The sequence below is a fragment of the Carettochelys insculpta genome, chromosome 2, assembly GCF_033958435.1.
Source record: "Carettochelys insculpta isolate YL-2023 chromosome 2, ASM3395843v1, whole genome shotgun sequence".
NCBI lineage: Eukaryota > Metazoa > Chordata > Testudines > Carettochelyidae > Carettochelys > Carettochelys insculpta.
The window spans coordinates 28,490,238-28,510,105 of record NC_134138.1 but is presented as its reverse complement, the minus strand read 5'-3'; the positions used below and the strand labels follow the sequence as shown (position 1 = coordinate 28,510,105).

The 19,868-nt window shown below is 40.4% G+C and overlaps 1 protein-coding gene across 2 annotated transcripts in view; it reads right to left on the bottom strand.

The window, feature by feature from the left end:
- TAF2 (TATA-box binding protein associated factor 2) overlaps window positions 1–19,868 on the bottom strand; it is a 119,500-nt gene that overhangs the window by 90,140 nt on the left and 9,492 nt on the right. The window contains exons 4-6 of one of the 2 annotated variants that reach the window (XM_074986732.1): window positions 9,188–9,306; window positions 1,190–1,331; window positions 547–778 (exon numbers count right to left, since the gene is read on the bottom strand). In XM_074986732.1, coding sequence (XP_074842833.1) covers window positions 547–778; window positions 1,190–1,331; window positions 9,188–9,306 — 493 coding nt within the window. Of the gene's footprint in view, window positions 1–546; window positions 779–1,189; window positions 1,332–9,151; window positions 9,307–19,868 lie in introns of those variants that run through there. The other variant, XM_074986734.1, reaches the window with a different exon arrangement.

Sequence of the window (19,868 nt, the reverse complement as noted above, 5' to 3'; positions counted from 1 at the left end):
TCAAACTTCAAAGTGCAATCATGCATGTGTATAGCCATGGGCAGTTCAAAGAGCCCACGCTACTTCAAGTGCCTTTAATCCTCAAATTTACCTGTCTAGTTCATCTTCATGCTCTTTGAGACTATAGACAAGATTATAAATCTTAAAAGCTCATTTTGTGGACATGGACAACACAACAGGCCACCTTGAAAGAAAATCTTGTCACCAATTTATTCTCATAAGCCACTGAATCATGTAGTAACAACTTATAGTCACTATGAGCACTAGCCTATATTTATACTTATTTGAAAAGGTACCCTTTAATTAATTTCAGCTCATTTAAATTCCCTGAATTCCACCTAGAGTTTTATTTCAGAGGTACAAAACACTGACAGGCTTTTATAAAGATAACACTAGATCAATATCATTACATAACTTTACCAGCACAGACTGATATGTCAGTAACATATCTTTCTTAGACTGAAACATGCTAGCTCTAACTGGAGGCAGTAAAATAAAATAAAGTTAACAGTTCTCTAAAAAGCAGAGTCTCCTGAAGAACATTACCTCGTGCATATATGGATCAACAAGGATTTCAAAGGGTCCTATGGCCAGGGAGATATTAGAAGCAGCAGTTGGAATAGTCAGCATGTAATGAAAGGTCTTCTTTCTCATATCATGGGTATATATGGTTTCCACCAAATCTCCATTTGAAACAGCCACCATTGCAGCATCTACTGTATATTCTAGTTTCCATGTGCACAGTTCAGAGTATGAGTCGACACAAGGAAACCAAAATCTAGGTAAAAGATTAGGATATTTAAAAGAAAACACTACACACTTTTCTTTTTTAATTTCAAGCTATACATATTCCTAAACACTTAAGTATTTGGCATACGGACAACCGCACTTTACAGCTCTCACTATGTACCAACTTCACACGAGCTTGCCAGCAGTGGAAGTTTCTGTGCTACTGTTTCTCATTAAATTACACCCTGGTTCATTTTGTGCCAGACATGGTTCATTTTGTGCCAGACTCTCTCTATTGAATTCACTCCAAAGAGAACTTTGAGATTAAAAAAATTACATTTTCCACAAGAAACTAAACTGGAAAACAGTGTAATTATTACAAATATTTCCAATATGCTGAGACTCTGTTAGATCTCAATATCTGTTATGCAATGTAGCATATGAGGATTAAGATTCTTACCTTGTAGAATTCTGATATCCACAAGAAAAGACATGGGCCCCTCTCTCGGCCATGCTACCTTCTATATTGGGCACCACAAAATGAAGGCCTCCTTTTGGTTGGTCCAGAGAAAAATTTATGTGCACCTTTAGGACTTTTAACTCTATAGCAGTAAGAAAGCAACCATGTGTTTAGTGTGTGTATGAAAACAATTTACATAAAATCTATTTTACAGGAGGCTCTGTCTTTAAAGATGCTGTTTGTCATCAACTCCCATTAACTTCAGGGAGAATGGAGAACATTCAGCAACTCACACAAGTGGGCCATTTCAAGATTAACATTGCAATGTACTCTCATGCCATTGGACTATTTTCTATATTAAAGTTTTATATTAATGAAAATTTTCACTTATGGTCACATTCATCTTCCAATACAGGTTCAACCTCTTAAATCTGGAATTCTCTAATCCAGGGGGTGGGGTTGAGCCAGAGTCGTGTGTGAGGTTGGTGAGCCGGAGCCCTGCTCAGGTGGTGAGCCAGGTCACACACGGGGGTTTGAACCAGAGCACAGGGAGTGGGTGGTGGAGTTTGAACTGGAGCCACACGTGAGGGGTGGTGAGCCAGAGCCAGAGCCAGACCCAGACACTGGGGTGGCGGGGTGAGCTGGAACCACGTGCTGTTGGTGAGCCAGCAGGGGGGTTGAACCGGGCCCAGGGAGGCTAAGTCGGGGTCATGTGGCACGACCACAGATGTTGCAGGACCAGGGAGTCCTGGGGCTGGGGCAAAACCTGCATCAGCAGGGCAGGGGCTGGGGCTGTAGCAGTAGCCATCAGCCTAGTCCAGGCCAGACCTGGAGTCCCCACTGGCACTGCTGCAACATGAAGGGTAAGTACTGAGTCCCCGCTGGAGCACGGGGGGTGGGTCAGAGCCCCCGCTGGAGACCCCACTGCAGGAGAAAGAGAGAAGCTGGGGAACTGAAGCCAATGGGCCCCGTTGGCTGGTGATCTGGTCAGGGAGCAGCAGGGCTTGGAAGCCAGGGAGCCAGGAGGATGGTGGCCAGGGACCCATGGGCCAGAAGAGATGGGGAGCTGTGGAGACACCAGGGAACTGTGCAGGGGGGGCGGAGGGGAAGAGACACACAGAGCCAGCTGGGGAGCTGCAGGACTGGGAAGTTACACTATAGGGAGCCACTGGGGAGCTGCAGGGCAGGAGTAGCCAGGGAAGCACAGAACCAACAGGACGTCTTGAAAGTGGCCGGGAGACAAGAGGGAAGCCCCAGTGGCATTGACCACCCCTCATCCAGCAAAATTCCTCATATGGGACTGATCAGGTCCCCAGGGTGCCAGGCAAGGGAGGCGCAATCTGTACTCCAACATTTTTACACTTCCACTAATTTCTGATCTATTTTCCCAGCTTACTGAAAGGGTGTTCCACAATAATTACACGTAATAGCTACATGCTTACCACTTTTGTTTTCATTTGCACTATAGCTGTAATAACGTACTTGTCAAACCATGAACATTACTAGGACAACGCATTGGAAGTGCAGAACCTTAAATTATGTGGCTGTGGCCACCTTAGCCCCTCCTTTCGGAGGGGGCATGGTAATGAGGCACTTTGGCAGATGCTAATGAGGTGCTGAATTTGGTTTTGGGAAGAGGGGGCTTTTGAAATCAGGGGGTCGTTTCAAAAGGCCCCTGGCTACACAGGCGGCGTGCGTTTCAAAAGCAGCACTTTCAAAGCACGTCTGGCTGCCATTATGCTAATGAGGCACTGAATATTCAGGGTAGTGCCTCATTAGCATCTGTCCAAGTGCCTCATTAACACACCCCCTCTGAAAGGAGGGGGCCAGTGTGGCCACAGCCCTTTACATATTTAACTGAACTGATTTCAAATTAACTATTGTCCAGTTGAAATACTTGACATTTACATGGAACCTTTTATGACTGAAAAATAATTTTTAATTATTATACCTAAAAATCAATGGTAGAGCAGGCAAACAACACAAGTCTTAAATATTAAAGGGGAATAAACCAAGAGAAACCAAATGACCTGCTCACAGTCTCAACAGAATTAGGACTAGACATGGACTTGAGTACTTGAGAACGTGGTGCCTGAGACAACAAGCCACCCAGTCCCTGGTAACTATACCCAAATGGAATAGACTGTCTGCAAACAAAAACACCTATACATTTGATTGTCTAATTTTGGAATACTTTTACTACCATATTCACCTTTCCTTTGACATATGTTTTGATAACTAGGAATAAATGTGATCCATATTAGAAAACTAAAGTATGTCTAAACAGTTAAGGTTACATCAGGAAACATCCTATCCACGAAGAATCTTTAAAGCCCAGAAATATGAAAGTAAAGGGAAAGAACTGTGCATTTCATTGCACCTCTATCTTGCACAGAATGGTGTCAATAGATTGTTCTGACATGCCACCAGGCTTCATTTTCATTTCCAACAGACCCCTAAAAAGATTACATAACCCACCTTGATCAAACATCCATGGTAAGCAATACGTTAGCTGGAGTACGTAAGTGATAGTGCTGTAGGCAATATGAAGATGAAAAGGAACGCACAAATCTTTATGTGTTCAGTAGTTATTCCCTAACAGTTTCTTAAAAAGTGGTATGTAGCTTTAATCAATAAATAATAATGCAAATAAATTGCATAGTAATTTCAACAGCAGTTAGAGGGAAAGTAAATTCATTACTCTGTATGTGTGGTATTCTTAAATACCGCTTTCTGTCATTTCCCAAACCCTTCAATTAAAAAGAAAATCCATCCATCACTCCCAATAGTAAGACAAATATTGTGCAGCAAGTTTTCTGGCTAAAGAACGAGCACACTAATTATTTCAAAACAGATTTGTCAACTAGGGGACGTCAGCCCAAAACCTGTACAAAATATTAGCAAACTATCCCAGATAACAGAACAGAAGAAGAGAAATAGTGAAATGGGGTTTCCCTTAAAAACAAAGTGAATGTTTAAACTTTCTAATAGACAATATAATAAACCCTTAAGATTTGCACGTCTTGGGTTAAAGTGACTGCCGCCCCGACAGGAGCAGTTTCCTGTCAGGGGCAGCAGCTGCGAGTCAAGCTGCCATCCCTGACAGCAGCGGGGTAACTGCTCCTGTCAGGGGCAGCAGACTGGTTCTTGGCTGCGACCCATAACAGGAGCAATTGCCCAGTCCCTGGAGTGGCAGGAAGCTGGAAACCAGGCGGCATCCTGGCTCCCAGATCCCCTCTGCTTGCACAGCCAGGAAACTGACCAGGGCTCCAAAGAGTGAAGGGGAGCTGGGACCCAGGCTGCCCCTGGTTCCCAATTTCCCTCCACTGGCTGGAGCCAGGAAACTGACCCAGGCTGCTCACTGGTCAGTTTCCCGGCTCTGCAACAGAAGGGGAGCTGGGAACCAGGCTGCTGGTCAGTTTCCTGGCTCTTGCAAGCTTAGGGAGCCAGGTACCAGGCTGCAACCTGGTTCGTGTCTCCCCTCAACTTGAACAAAAATCTGAGTTAATTGGGGGTTGCAAGAACGCAACGCACGTGCAACTCGAGGGTTTACTGTAGCGCTAGGGACTTTATAAATGCTTCTATTAATCCTATTAGGCCCAGTTCAAGGTATTTTCAGGACAGGTTGTCATCTAAACCTGAAAAATTACATGTTTGGGATGGATCTAATACTATTTTAGTTTCTGTGGGTATAGTTGAAATTTATTTTGCATAGTTGCTCTCAAATGGCCAAAAAGAGTGGGCTAAAATGAAAAACTACTACTGGTACCACATACAACATAATCCTGCCCAATACAATACTAATAAATACAGTAAGGGTTGACTACCAACGGAAACTATCACAGAAACTCAATTTAGAAAAGACTGATGTAAATATATCCCAGACAACATAAATTAAGTGATATTCTGATGTTCTTTTGATTCTTTGCAAAAATTGATAATTATTCCAGCAGTCATTCCAATATACACATAAATCTAAATTTCCCCTTCCCATTATGTACCAGACCACCCACACACCATAATAAAATAAAATAAAATCTGCCAAAATGTCACAGTCAAAAGAGAAATGTAACTTGAAAAATAGATGAAGATATGGAACACATTGTTACCAAAATATTGTTACCAGCTGGCTCCCACATACCTTGATTTAGTTGAAGAAGATAATTTAACATGCAAAATATTTGGCTTTCACCAACAGACTTAAAATAAAAAAAACTTAGTAGAATGGAGCAACTGACCCATTTTCTTACCTACTGCACATGCCCTATCCAATTCTCCTTGTGAAAATGGCTGGCTTTGGAAGACTGACGTTGGCTACATCTACACGTGCCCCAAACTTCGAAATGGCCATGCAAATGGCCATTTCGAAGTTTACTAATGAAGCGCTGAAATGCATATTCAGCGCTTCATTAGCATGCGGGCAGCAGCGGTGCTTCGAAATTGAGCTCATGGGAATAAGGGGACTTCGAAGTAGGCGGGGCCCTTTCGAAAAGGAGCCCCGTCTGGACGCGCCGCGCGGCGGCAAGGCGCATCAATTTCGAAGCGCCGCTGCCGCCTGCATGCTAATGAAGCGCTGAATATGCATTTCAGTGCTTCATTAGTAAACTTCGAAATGGCCATTTGCATGGCCATTTCGAAGTTTGGGGCACGTGTAAACACGGCCGTTGACAGTTAAAACATTATCCCAAAAGTCTGGGACTTTTTAAATTTTTAAAAGAAGATCTTGTGAGTGATGTGAGGCCCACATGCACAAATGTATTTAGGTGCCTAATCCCAAAGGTAAATACTGCTCACTCAATTGCTTTTGCAGCAGCTCCATTTTGCTTAAGTAATCAGAGTATTGGATAAGGAATAGAAAAGAAGGAATATGATTCTCATGCCTAGTGTTCAGAGCAGGTTGGAGACCTAGATACTAGTCCCCCTGCTCCAATGATTATTTATCCAAAGGACTATTTTAACAAAAGCTACCATAGCTCAGTAGTCTGAGCACTCTCCTGAGACATGTGAGTGAGTGACCCTTGCTCAAATCCTGTCTCACTTCAGGCAGAGGTGAGAATTCAACCTGTGTCTTCCACATACCAAGTGAGTTTCTAACCACTGGACTATAAGTTAAAAAGGTGGGTATCACCACCCTCCTTTTCTCCCTTTCCTCTCACTTTGCACTAAGTAAGGCAGATGCTTAACTCAGAGTTGAGCCAACTTTTTTACGTCGGGCCCTATTTTTCAGCCCTGCAATTAGCCGGGGCCCTGCCAGCCTGTGAGAGGATCACAGGAAGGGATGCAGAGGGAGTGCTTGGGAAGGGAATAGGAAGCTTGGGAAGGGGGTGCTAGGAGGCTCCAGGGGGTGCCCCAAAAGGAGAGAGGTACTTGGGGAGGACCATCAGAGGGTATGTGGGGGACTCAAGGGGTGCACCAAAGGGGTAGTGGTGCTTGGGGGAAATGTCTTGAAGGGAAGGCCCGGGGGCTCACCTGCACTGCCACCTCCACATTGTAGGTGTTGCCCTTGCTGCGCTGATGACCACAGAACTTGGTGCTGCTGGAGAGAAGGGAGGTGATGACCACAGGCTGCACCATGTTGACATGCGGCGGTGGCACCAGGCTGGCAGCGGCTCTGCATCCCCACAGGCAAAGAGCAACATTCGCTGCACACCAGCACCTTAGGGTTGCGGGGGAGGTCCCAAGTTCCAATGTGACACAGGCTATGGGAACCAATGAGGCTCCCACACCAAAGCGGGAACTTGCTGGCTGCCCCTGCCGCCTGGCTCAGGGCCTCTGCACATTCTGATTGGACCAGTGGGCACTGCAGCAGGAGGGGCACCATTCCCATTGGTCACCATGCTTCCTTGGCAACAGCAGCAGCAGAGGCCATTGGGGAGGAAGCAAAGGACTAGGGAGGCAGTGGAAGCTGCAGAGGAAGGGGAAAGGCTAATCACGTTGCACCCTGCCCCCTTACAAAACGTAGTGCCACTTCTGGAGGGCTCAACCCCACTTTGCACACTCCTGGCTTAATTCATTCCCAGTAAAAAACAGCTTAGGCACCTACATTCAAAGTGTCTGAGGCCAGAAAGGATCATTGTAACCATCTAATCTGACCTTCTGTAAAACAGACAATAGAATTTCCCCCAAATAATTAACAGAGCAAATCTTTTAGGAAAAAAAATACCATCTTGATTTTAAAATGTTCACTGATGGAAAATCTACCACAAACATGGGTAAATTGTTCCAACGATTAAGTACCTTTAATCTTACCAATGTATGCCTTATTTCCTAGTTTAATTTGTCTAGCTTCAACTTCCAATTACTGGACCATTTTAGACCTTTTTCTGTCAGACTGAAGACCCTGTTATTAAATATTTATTCCCACTCTGGATCAACGACTTGTCCTCTTCATTATCCACCACTCCTTCAATTTTTTTTTGTGTCTTTGGCAAATTTATCAGGGACATCTTTATGTTTTCTTCAAGGTCATTGATAAAAATATCAAATGGTTTTATTTACTTATTTATTTAATACCCTACTGGAAACATACCCACTCAATGATTCTCCATTCACAAACATATTCTGAGATCTATTAAGAAGCCAGTTTTTAATCCATTTAATGTCTTGTTAATATGATATAATTCTAATTTTTAAATCAATATGTCATGAAATAGCAAGTTCTGCAGAAGTCTATTACATCAACAGTATTATTAACCAAACTTGTAATTTCATAAAAACAGTCAGGTTGGCAGTATCTACTTTACAGAAACACATGCAGACTTGCATTAATAACACTACCCTTCTTTATTATCAAGTCCTAAGTCAGCTGCTCCATTATCATGTCTGAGATGGATGTCAGGCTGAGAGATCATATCCTTTACCCTTTTAAAAACTGTTATCAGATTAATTTTTTTCAGTCTTCTGGAACTTCCCCAGTGCTCCAAGACTTACCAAAAAATCAGCATTAACAGTCCAGTGAGCTACAGCACCTTTAAGCCACTTGGATACAAGTTATCTGGGCTTGATGACTTAAGTATGTCTAACTTTAGTAGCTACAATTATCTGAAGAAGTGGGTCTTACCCATGAAAGCTCATGACCTAATAAATTTGTGAGTCTTTAAAGTGCTAAAAGACTGCTTGTTATGTAGTAGCTTCTTTTTAACATTATCCAGATGTTGGTGGAATGAAAAGAGTGTTATCATCACCATATGATTAGATCACGTGTTTCCCCATATAGAGAAGAGAAATATTTATTAAACATATGTATTGCCTTTTCCACATTATTGATAATCCTATCTTTTCCATCTGGTAATGGACCAATATCAGTGTCAGGATTCTTTTTTTTCCTAATATATTTTAAAAACTCCCTTTTGTTGTCCTTATCTTTGATGGTCATAGATGACTTCTCATGTCCTATTTCCCTTCTCAATTTTTCTACAATTGCTAACTTCTTATATTCACTATGAGCAACTTTTGCCTTTCCTCCACCTGTCATACTGAAAAAAACAAAAACCCCTAAGCTATCTGACTTCAGTAGAGGGTCTCCTATACTGAATTGCAAGCAGAGGCGCATCTCCCCTATGACTTATATTCAGTTGCCTAATTCCCTGAGGAGACATCATAACTCACTAGCTAGCTTATGAGGCACCCGGCCTAGCATGCTAGATTTTATGAATCCCATTCTCAAGCAGCTCTCTCTTCCCATTCAACGCACAAGCTAACTCAGCTTCTGAAGACTGCATTGTTGCTCTGATTGTTGTTCAGGTGTTATAAAGCTGATTATGCAACTCCCAAGTCTCTTTGTGGATATGGGCTTTTTAGTCTTTCCAAAAAGGTGCTGGTGGGTGTTTTTCGTTTTGATTTGGTTGGGTGAGGGAAAATCATTTGAATTAAATCTATATTATTTATTTAATATAGTATTTATGTTCACTTCAATCTAATGTCTTTCAGTACAAAATGCCCTCACTCTCAAATCTGCAGTACCTTAATTTAAGTATCAATATGGTCTCTACACTTTACCATCAACATGTTTCCATAGCTCTGAAGGAACCTTAATGCACAGTTCTCCATTTCCAGCATCTGGGTCCACAGCACTGACTGCAGCAGCATAAGCATTGGAAAAATAGTTGAGATTTCTCCTACAAGAAAGTAAAATATATTTAAACTCTTAATATAAACATTTAAATATGGCATCAGTGCAACTTTTAAGATTATGCTCTGTTTGCTTTGGCTCTTGTTATAATAATGATGTGTGTCATTTTTAGATGATTACCATTGAGCAGAGAAATACAACATATAACAAACAAAAGTACTGAACAACAGTACTACTTCTTACAAAAAAAATCAAGCTTATAAGCATTTACTAACAAGTCTACAAAACACAAACAAGAAAATATCTATTCTTAAAAATAATCTGAACATATGCTATGAAAAAAATCTGACAACACACTTACTTGTGTAAGTGACTTTCTAAGGGCAATATGTTGAATAATGTGGAAAGTATGTTTTTAGACCAGCATTTTCAAAAGCAGGCATCTAGTTAGGCTCCAAATTAATATTTAGACACCCAAATAAGATGTGTATTTTTGAAAATGCCTGAGCACTTAACTGCTCCCCATGACTTTATTGAGAGTTATAGGATGCTCAGCTTTTTGAAAATAAATTCAGTTACCTAGATTCCTAAATATTGTTGTAGAAATCTAATTTCGCTTTCAATATTGGAAAATCTTAGACTAAATGTATACAGTGAATCTCAGAAATATGATTTAAAAATCGACAACAGTGCTGAATTGGTTGTGAATCTGAAATTGGAAGGAAAAATGTGGGAGAAACTGTGATCATAAAAAAAATGAATCTAAGGAAAGGGAGAAGCCAGAGCAGTAAAATAAGGACACTGGTTTTAAAAAGAAGACATTAACAAACTTTAAACTTCTGTGTAAATTCCCATGGAGTCTAACTTGCACAGTGGGTTAGACTTGACGAATTCTGAAGATTCCTTTCAGCCCTTCTTTTCTACGATTTGTGAATAAAACAGCTTTTCCAGTTTGGTAGTCCTCTTCTCTGCTTTGGTTGCTGGATACAAACTGTTATGCTTTATATGTTTTTCATACCACACACTTTGTCTTCAACTCCCAAAAGCACAAAAATTCATAGTTAAGATTAAGTTATTAAGTAGTACTTAGGTATAATTGTCCCATCATTAACACTATCCCATCTCTATCCTGTTATTATGCAAATACTGGAAGTTTTGTGGTCAAACGTGAGATTTTGTTGATCTTGGGTGTTTAACATCACACGCTTTATATTTTTTTAAAAAAAGAAACTCTGAAGATCAAGAACACCTTTCCAGCGCAAATCTTCTACAGACTTGTTCATTGAAGATTGTTTGTGTTACATCACACCATAATGTTTATTTTTAATTACTCGTCACCTTTCATCTCAAAAGTATCTAAAGCAAGGGTCAGCAACCCCTGGCACGGGCACCAAGAGTTGCACGCAAACCGATTTTCATCAGCTTGAGAGGCAGGAGCACAACCCCCACCAGGCCTCCTCCCCCATGCAGCCGGCACCTTGCTCAAAGCCATGCCGCCTATGGATTAAGGAAAGACCAGCTAATGCTACCACCCACCACAAACAGTAGAGCTCTGCATCTTTATATCTTTATTTATGTATTAATGAAGCTGTTGTAAGTAGAGCTATTAGTGACTTTAAAAAGCATCACCAACACTCAAACCATACATAGAGGTCAAAAGGTCAATTTCAGCACTCCACCTTGGAAAGGTTGCTGACCCCGATCTAAAGCATTTGAAAGTTCACCATTAATGAAACCCAGTCATGATAGAGGACTGCAGCCAGGCAGAAAGCCAGTTCATAATGTTCTGCAAACAGTAAGTCAGATGAAGAATTTTACCCATAGATACCAAAGCCAACCTCCACTCTGACTAAGAGGACTATGGAATCTAAAGTCCATACAAAGTAGACATGATCTCATTTTAAATAACAACTTTCTTTGCATCTGAATCCAATCACTATCCACAAAAGTAAATTACAAACTGGATTAAACTCAACATCCTGCATCTTACTTCGAAGAATGGTTAAGGATCATCTAGGTTTCAAACCTGATGCTTAGATACTCAGCCTTCTCCACCTGTGGCTTGTCTAAGATGCTGAGCAATGATATACTGAGAACTCTACTAGCAGCAGGACTGAGAACATAAGTAATTGTAAACTAGACTAGGTTGCTTGAATCTGTGTTTCATCACAGAACATTAGCAGAAAATGGGAGTATCTGATTACAGAACCTCCAAAATCCCCAATTGTTCCTGCATTGTATTGAAAAGGTAGGATTCCCACCAAGAATCAGTTACATGAATGATACTAGTGAGTTCAGCTGGACTATTTACATGTATATAGTTACTCAAATGCTTAAGTGTGTGAAGGACTTACGATAAGAATGAAAACAGCAAACACTGTATGAAAACAGTTTCATAATTTGTTCATGGCTTAATTTAGTAATTATAGAAAGTCAATACCAAAAGAAAATAAGTATTAACAAGTAGACCTTATCAGTTTTAAATTTTGGGGTATTTTTTGTTTTAATTCATTTTAATGTAAATCTGATTCTAGGAATGTTAACATTTTCTGTCTCCAATTATTGGCAAACGATTTCTTTCCAGTATGTCAGAAAGAATTTGTTCAATTTTGAGGAACTGTGGTGAGATTGTGGTTATATTTTAAATTCCAGTGGATTCACAGACAGGAAAAGGTTATTATTGCATAACAAGAAAGGTAGACGATTAAGATCAATCAAGTCTAACATTTTAATAAAAATCAGTCTTTATTTTGTTCTTTTCATTGTGGAGATGTATAGTTGTCCAACTCAAATGGATGATTCATTATAAAAGGAATCTATGAGAGAATTAGTACCATAGAGCAATCTTTTCATGTGTTGAATTGCCCTATATAAACGGGATGTGGCTGTTTTTTTAAAGAAAACCTCACGGTTGTAGACAAAAATTACAGGTCAAGAAAGAATTATAAATGGCTCTACTATAACAAGTGTGGCCTGACTGCGAGAGAACAACACACATTCTCTTTACACCCCCTCAATGATAAAGTTAGGAATCATCTCTCCCATTTTAATGCTACGTAACAAAATACCCAGTTTAACATTGTTTTAAACATGTTTTTAGGATATGAGTAAGGACTAGACATGAACACAAATGCTAAAAATATGGCCTCATTCTTCAATGGCCCTAAACTTAAAAGTCTTTAAACAGTAACAAAGTATACAACCTATTAAGGAAACAGTATCTCCTTGCAAGCTTAAGAAAAATATTAAAGAATTCTACAATTACAGACATCCACAAATATATCATAGGAAGTTGCATATGTAGCAGGATGAAGTGTTGTACAAAACAACAATATTTACTCAGCTGTTTTGAAATTGAAATCCTCCAATGTTTAATTCCCCCCATCCAGCAAGAAAATACAAAGAAACTAGTAGAACTTTTACTTCCACACTGAAGTCAGAAACAGTGTTCACTAAACGCCAATTGTTTTTTCCTACTTACTTCATACAATATAGTTCTATTTATAAATAGGGTTACCAACTCCACCAAACAGACTTTGCCAGAATGGAGTTTGGTCCAGAAGAGTTGGCAACCCTAAAACCTTTGTTTACCAAAACAAAAGCACTATCAGAAAATTGGTAGTCTCATAAAGAAAGACATAGTAACTGTATTAAATAGAAGTTCTTGAGTCTGACACATGACATATGATGAAAGTTATATAATTGTTTATATTGAACAAGCAATGCAAGATGTAAGAAAACATTTTGATTCCAAATGGCATTAGCATGACATATCACAGCAGTAGTACAAGTGTTGAATATCATTATAAATATATGAGTAAACAAAAAATCTGATGTCTACTCAGTGGTCTGTTCAAAACAACTTAATGGTCTAAGTCAAGTTCCTTGAATACAGAAGGAAACATCACAAAACAAGTTCAGGGCAACTGCAGCTGCATTTTCCCCCCCAGTGGTTCAGCAAGGGTACCCACTCTGGGCTTTCAGCTGTTCCCTCTCTTAGGCTATATCTACAGTAGGCAAAGTTAAGTTGATCACACATACACAATTATAGCTATGACAATTACATATCTAAAATGGATATACCTGCGCTCAACTAACTTGGCCTTCCCTACTGGGGAAGGTCAATGGGAGAGTTTCTCCCATTGACCTCTCTTATTCCTTGTGTCTCATGAGGAGTACAGGAGTCAACAGTGACCTAAAAGATCGATTTTGCACATTCATACTAGACCAGGGTAGTGTAAACGTAGCCTTAGGTGGAGAGACATTTCTCTTCTTTCTGGCCAGAGTATTTCCAAGCTTATCAAATAGCTTGCCTTCACTGTGTAACTTCCAGCTCAGACAGGCTGCCCTAGAACAGCTGCTTGCTTTAACTTTTGAGAGCAACAACAGCATATACTATTTCATTATACTATTTAATGGCATTCCTTTTATTAACATATCTGAACTGAGGTATATTGACACAATTGTTTTAACTACCTGTAGTGAGTGGGTGTAGCCTGCCTCAGAGACAGACACAGAGATACCACCACAAAGCTTATGCTCCAAAATATCTGTTAGTTTATAAGATGCCACAGGTCTTCTTGTTGTTTTTTGAAGATACAGACTAACTCGGCTACCTTTCTGATACAAGCTACCTGGTAGGTGGAACCAGGAGGGCCATGCCTCACTTGCCAGCAAAAGAGGGGCAGAACAGGAAAAGAAAAAATAAAAAGACCAGCCCAGTAGCTAAGTTGAAAGGAAGCTGCTGAAGGAGAAAAATATTCCTTCCGTGCTGTTGGAGTGGAAGGAAAGGAAATCTGCTGCTTCCCTGAGGAACAGCTTGAGCTTCCAGACAGCCCTGCCACTCCTGCCATTTGATATGCTACTGCAGAGTATCCCAGTGAGACTGAGGACGACCCCTTGATGGAGATGCTACTGCAGGGGACAGCAAGAAGCAGCCCAGGGTGATAGACCACTATCTGGCTGGAAATATGGTCAAAGTGCTGCAGGTGGATTTCCTGCTGATCACTCTGCCATTGTTGCAGCACTGGGCTGTGATGCAGGGGTGTTAGGTGGGCCCAGGTCACCCCACCACCTCCTTAAGTTGGAGACCTATGCTTCTCAGGCATCCCTACTATGTTTGGTACTCACCCCTTTCAGAGCCCCATAAAACCATACTTGGTGTTTACCCCTGCCAGAGCCCTTAGACTGAGCAGGATAACTGCTGCAGCTCTGCTGACTACAGGCCAGAGCACTGACTTTTTATGGACTTGAACTGCCAGAAGACCAGGGCCCACTGAAAACCACTAATTCCCCTTTTGCTTCTTCTTCCTTTGGGAGAATATTCTAGCAGGCTAAACTGCGAGGCGGCATGGTTCCCTCAGATGCAGGGGGTGGCCAAGCTAGCCTATGCTGCTGCTGTGGCTAGTAACATCATCACCAGTTACCTATAATGACTTCAAGTCTTTTCCTCAGAGAATCTTGAAAGTTCAGAGCTAATAATTACATATTAAATGCCTTTTTTTGCCAATGTAAATAACAGCCAGAATTTCCAAACTAAAGTCAGGCACCTAAATAAGTGGCCTGATTTTCAGAGGTACTGACCATTCTCAACTTCCAATGAAGTCAGTGAAAACTGCAGCTGCTCAGCACCTCTGAAAACCAGAAGACTCTTCCTTAGGTGTCTTGTTTTAGAGGCACTAGCATTTGAAAGTACTGGACAATGTGTATTTAAATGATGTTTATTTGCTTCCATTTGACTCTCCAGTATGTTTACATACAACCAGAATTTCTTAAAGCCTCTCCAGATTTGCTAACAAAAATATAGTGATCCCAGAAAGATTGCTGCTCACCTTCTTGTCATAAATCTTTGCTATATAAAACAAGAAACTCAAAATCGTACTCATAAGCTCAATGAGCAAACCTATTAGTCACAGGCCAAACATAGGGGAAATTCAACTTTCCTCCTACCAATTTTGCTCTTTGGAAAGTTGAAGAGCATGACCTGTTTTCTATTTTTACCTGTTGGCTGGGTTTTGCATTTGGCCTCCCTTCCTCTGACAATGTCCATTTCACTGTGCTTTTGCTAGATCACAGAGCCCAGGAAACATTTTTGTGTTACACTGATCACAAAATCAAAGGCACTCCAAGTTTAAGAAAAAGCAGTCTGAGTAAGCCTTTAAAGCAGTTTTTAATCCATAACAAGAGTTTTTCAAGAACTTTTTGAAAGTCAACACTAACCATGTTCATTAAATGACCTTCATCAAACCATTAACATTTTTATAGATATTTTAACAGGTCAAAGAGGTAAAAATCTTCTTCCTTCTTCTATGGGGATTTGATACTGCTACTCTGTCATTAGAATCCACTTCCTACATCCAGAAGCAGGGCACTCAGCGGTCAGTACATCTCAGAATAATCTTTAGGTTTCGTTGTTTCATAAATAATCGGCACCAGTTTAGTAATCTTTCAACCTTCTAAACATCATTGGTCCTGGTGGTTTAGGGTATTTGAGTTTCATGTTGTTCCATAACTTCCTCTTTAAAAATATAATGCTAATTTCCTGTGAAAAATGCTTTAGGAATAAGAAAGACTCTCACAATTTATTTTACTTTTCCGCTATTTCATCATAATATTTAAATATACCTCCAAACCTTGGCAACTTCAGTCTCAAATATAGCTTAATGCTCTTAACAGACTGAACAGGATACTGTTAGAGCTACTCTCTGGAAAACAAGACAGTTTATCTCAAAAACAGGATTCTGCCACTGAAAGCAATTTATCAAATTAAACATTTTGTTAACTGAGATATTGGATCATTTCTGTTACCACATCAACTTTCTTGTCCTTAAGTCTAAAAATGTTTTTCTTTCCTTCCATTCCCTCACACAAACCATTCATTGATTCTGTTCTAATAAAAATAGGTTACTCTCAAAGGTTAGAATTTAACGTGTTAAATTTTATAAAATGCTATCACTGAAATATGATGAAGTATTTCAGGGTCTTTTAAAAGAATGTATCATCCCTTGTAAACAGGAATTACCATCATCAACCAAACTGTATAATTTGCACTTATGGAAAGCTGCTTTTGTTTTCCAAATGCAAATATTTTTCTCAATAGCATTTAGGCTTGAAAATGTGCTCCACAAATACTTACTACTCTCTCAGCTTGGCCATATATCACTCCATGATTTATGACACACAAATGTGTATTATAGGGATATTAACTTACTGACAGCTACCTGGCCTATGCCAGTAATGTCTTCTGGCTGCAAATACTTACAAAGATAATAGTTTATATTTAACCAACACTTTGTAAAATCAACATAATTTCACATTCCATAATCACAGTCTTCTCCCTGCTTGAAATTCACACATCATTGCTCTCCTCATTAATGTTCATGTACACACCCATGCTAACATGTCTGAAAGAGGTTTCCCGATACCAATGTTAACACTCATTTCACAAGTAGAAGCAAACAGTCTTCACAGTAGTGGCAGTTCATAAAATATCAACTTGACATATCCTTTGGCTGAGGCAGTAAGAGCAAAGTAAGGAGATACGTGAAAGAGGACACAACAGGTCTCCTGGTTCAGAATTGCTTAATTATTGAAGTTTTGGCAAAGATCCAATGCTTTGAAATTTTACATTTAAAACACTGGCTGCAGTGTGTAAAGAAGTGAAAATTTACATGACATATATTTTTGTATATGTTTAACATAGACTATAAAAATAAATTCCTTTCCAAGGAAAGACATCCAAGCAACTGTGAGTTACAATATTGTCTCTAATATTTTTGCATGTTTTACCCCTCTACTATAGTAAGAGGCATCCTAGAGACCAGGGGTATGCCACTGAGAGGTGAAGAATTTATTCAGTTGACTTTATGGCAGCTGCAAACATGGCTGAGGAGATCCACTTGAGAAAGGCAATCTCTACCACATCTGTCACACTTAGAAGGTGCTGTTCCCACCCTTTGGGATTTTGTCTTCTGCAAGATCTCATCTCCTCTGCTAAGCTTGACTGCTTCTTGTAACTCTGGAAACCTTTATTAAGCTCTTCTTTTCAAAAACTGTAGTCTTGAGTGCGACCTTCCCATTTATACAAATCCATGTTCATTTATTTTAGGTCTCACTTGAACACATCCTTGAAACGGAAATTTTGGGCATCCTTTGGGTCTTTTTCCAGATGCCAGTTCACTGTAGAGGATATCCTTTTGGATGTTCCCATCATTTTCATTTGGCACATATGCCCAAGCCAATGGAGGTGTCTCAGTTTGAAGAAAGTTCACATGCTGGGTATGCTGACCTGTTTGTGCACTTCAGAGTCGGTGATTCCAAAGATCTGACCAAGGCAACACATATGAAAGCTGTTGAGTCTCTTTTTCCTGATAAGAGCACAAAGTCCATGCTCATTTTGGTACAAAATTGTGCTGACAATGCATGCACAATACACAGAGATCTTTGTGCATTCTGTCAGCGTGTAGTTTTGCTGTATCTTCTTGCTTGTTCTAGTCATCATTGTGGTAACTTTTCCAATGTGTTGCAAGTGACAGGTTGACTGTGATAGCATATGTCAGGTATGTAAACTCGTTCACCATTACATGTTCATAGATGTTTATCTTGGTGGAGGCTGCTTCTTCAACGCCTTGGCCTCGTATGTTAGTCTTTTTTTAGGCTTATAGTAAGTTCAAAGTTTTGGCAAATATATGTTGAGCTTTAAAGATAAGTGTCCAGCTGGGCTGTCACTGCTGTGTCATCAACAAAGAGGAGGAGTTGTATAAAGGTTTCCTTAGTCTAGTTTTAGATTTGACTCTTGCAAGGTTAAACAGCTTTCCATCAAATCTTGTGTGCCAGTAAATACCCTCAGTTGAGGAATCACAAGCTTTTTTCAGTAGAGAGAACATCCCAAAACAGAGGTGGGGCAAGTACACAGCCTTGCTTAACTCCACTACAAATCTGGAAAGCATCAGAGACTGACCCCTTGTACTGGACTACGCTGGGGATCTGCAACTGAAATAGCAAGAAGAGCCACTTTTTCAATTTCAGTTACAAGATCAATATTTCATGAGCTGCAATACACGTGAACATGAGATAACCCTTAATAATTTTAAACTATACTTTTGTCACCCCTATTTTAAGAGCAATACAAACATAATGATTTGTACCAGTTAGAATTACAGAACACTAGAACTGAAAGGACTTCGAGAGGTCATCAAGTCCAGCTCCCTGCCCTCTCGGCAGGACAAAGCACTGTGTAAGACCATCCCCGACAGGTATCTATCTAACCTGCTCTTAAAAATCTCCAGTGATGGAGATTCCCCAAACTCCCTAGGTAATTTATTCCAGTGTTTAACCACCCTGACAACTAGGAAGTTTTTCCTAATGTCTAATCTAAACCTCCCTTCCTGCAGTTTAAGCCTATTGCTCCTTGTCTGATCCTCAAACACCAAGAAGAATAATTTTTCTCCCTCCTCCTTGTAACCCTCTATAAGGTGCTTGAAAACTGCTATCATGTCCCCTCTAAGTCTTCTCTTTCCTAAGTTAAACAAGCCCAGTTCTTTCAATCTTCTCTCATAGCTCATGGTCTGTCGACCTTTAATTATTCTTGTTGCTCTTCTCTGGACCTTCTCCAATTTCTCCACATCATTCTTGAAATCTGTTGCCCAGAACTGGACACAGTACTCCAACTGAAGCCTAATTAGCGCAGAGCAGAGCTAAAGAATGACTTCTTGTGTCTTGTTCACTACCCTCCTGTTAATGCATCCCAGAATCTTGTTTGCTTTTTTTGCAACAGCATCACACTGTTGAATCATATTTAGCTTGTGGTCCACTATGACCCCTACATCCCCCTCTGCAGTACTCCTTCCTAGACAGTCATTTCCTATTCTATATGTATGAAGCTGATTGCTCCTTCCCAAGTGGAGTACTTTGCATTTGTCCTTATTAAACTTCATCCTGTTTACCTCAGACCATTTCTCTAGTTTCTCCAGATCATTTTGAATTATGAGTATTTCCTTCAAAGCAGTTGCAACCTCTCCCAGCTTGGTATCATCTGCACACTTAATAAGCGTACTCTCTGTACCAATATCTAAATTGTCGATGAAGACATTGAATAGAACTGGTCCCAAAATAGATCCCTGAGGAACCCCATTTGTTATGCCCTTCCAGCACAACTGTGAACCCTTAATAACTACTCTTTGAGAAAGTTGTTCCACCCATCTCAGCCCCCAAATCCGCTCTCTCCCCAATCCCCAGGTTTAACCCCTTCAGCCCCAAATCTCGCTCCCCCCGTCAATCCCTTCAGCCCCAAACCTCCCCCCAATCCCCAGGTTTAGCCACTTCAGCCCCAACCCCTCCCTCCATTCCCATAATATTAAGAAGGGAAACACCACAATAATTGTTACACTTGCTCCTGTCACCCTTGTTTTTACAGCACAATAATGTTGATGTCTCTCACTTATTATGGTACTTGCCCTGCCTGGAATGGTAAGAAGGTCAACTCATGAAGATGTCGCAGTGGAATAGTTTTCCGCACTTTATGACCTCTAATGGTATGCAGTCTTTTCAGGGGGACTTTCCATTAAGAAAGCCATCTATTGCAATGTGAACTTTATCATCAAGTTGCTT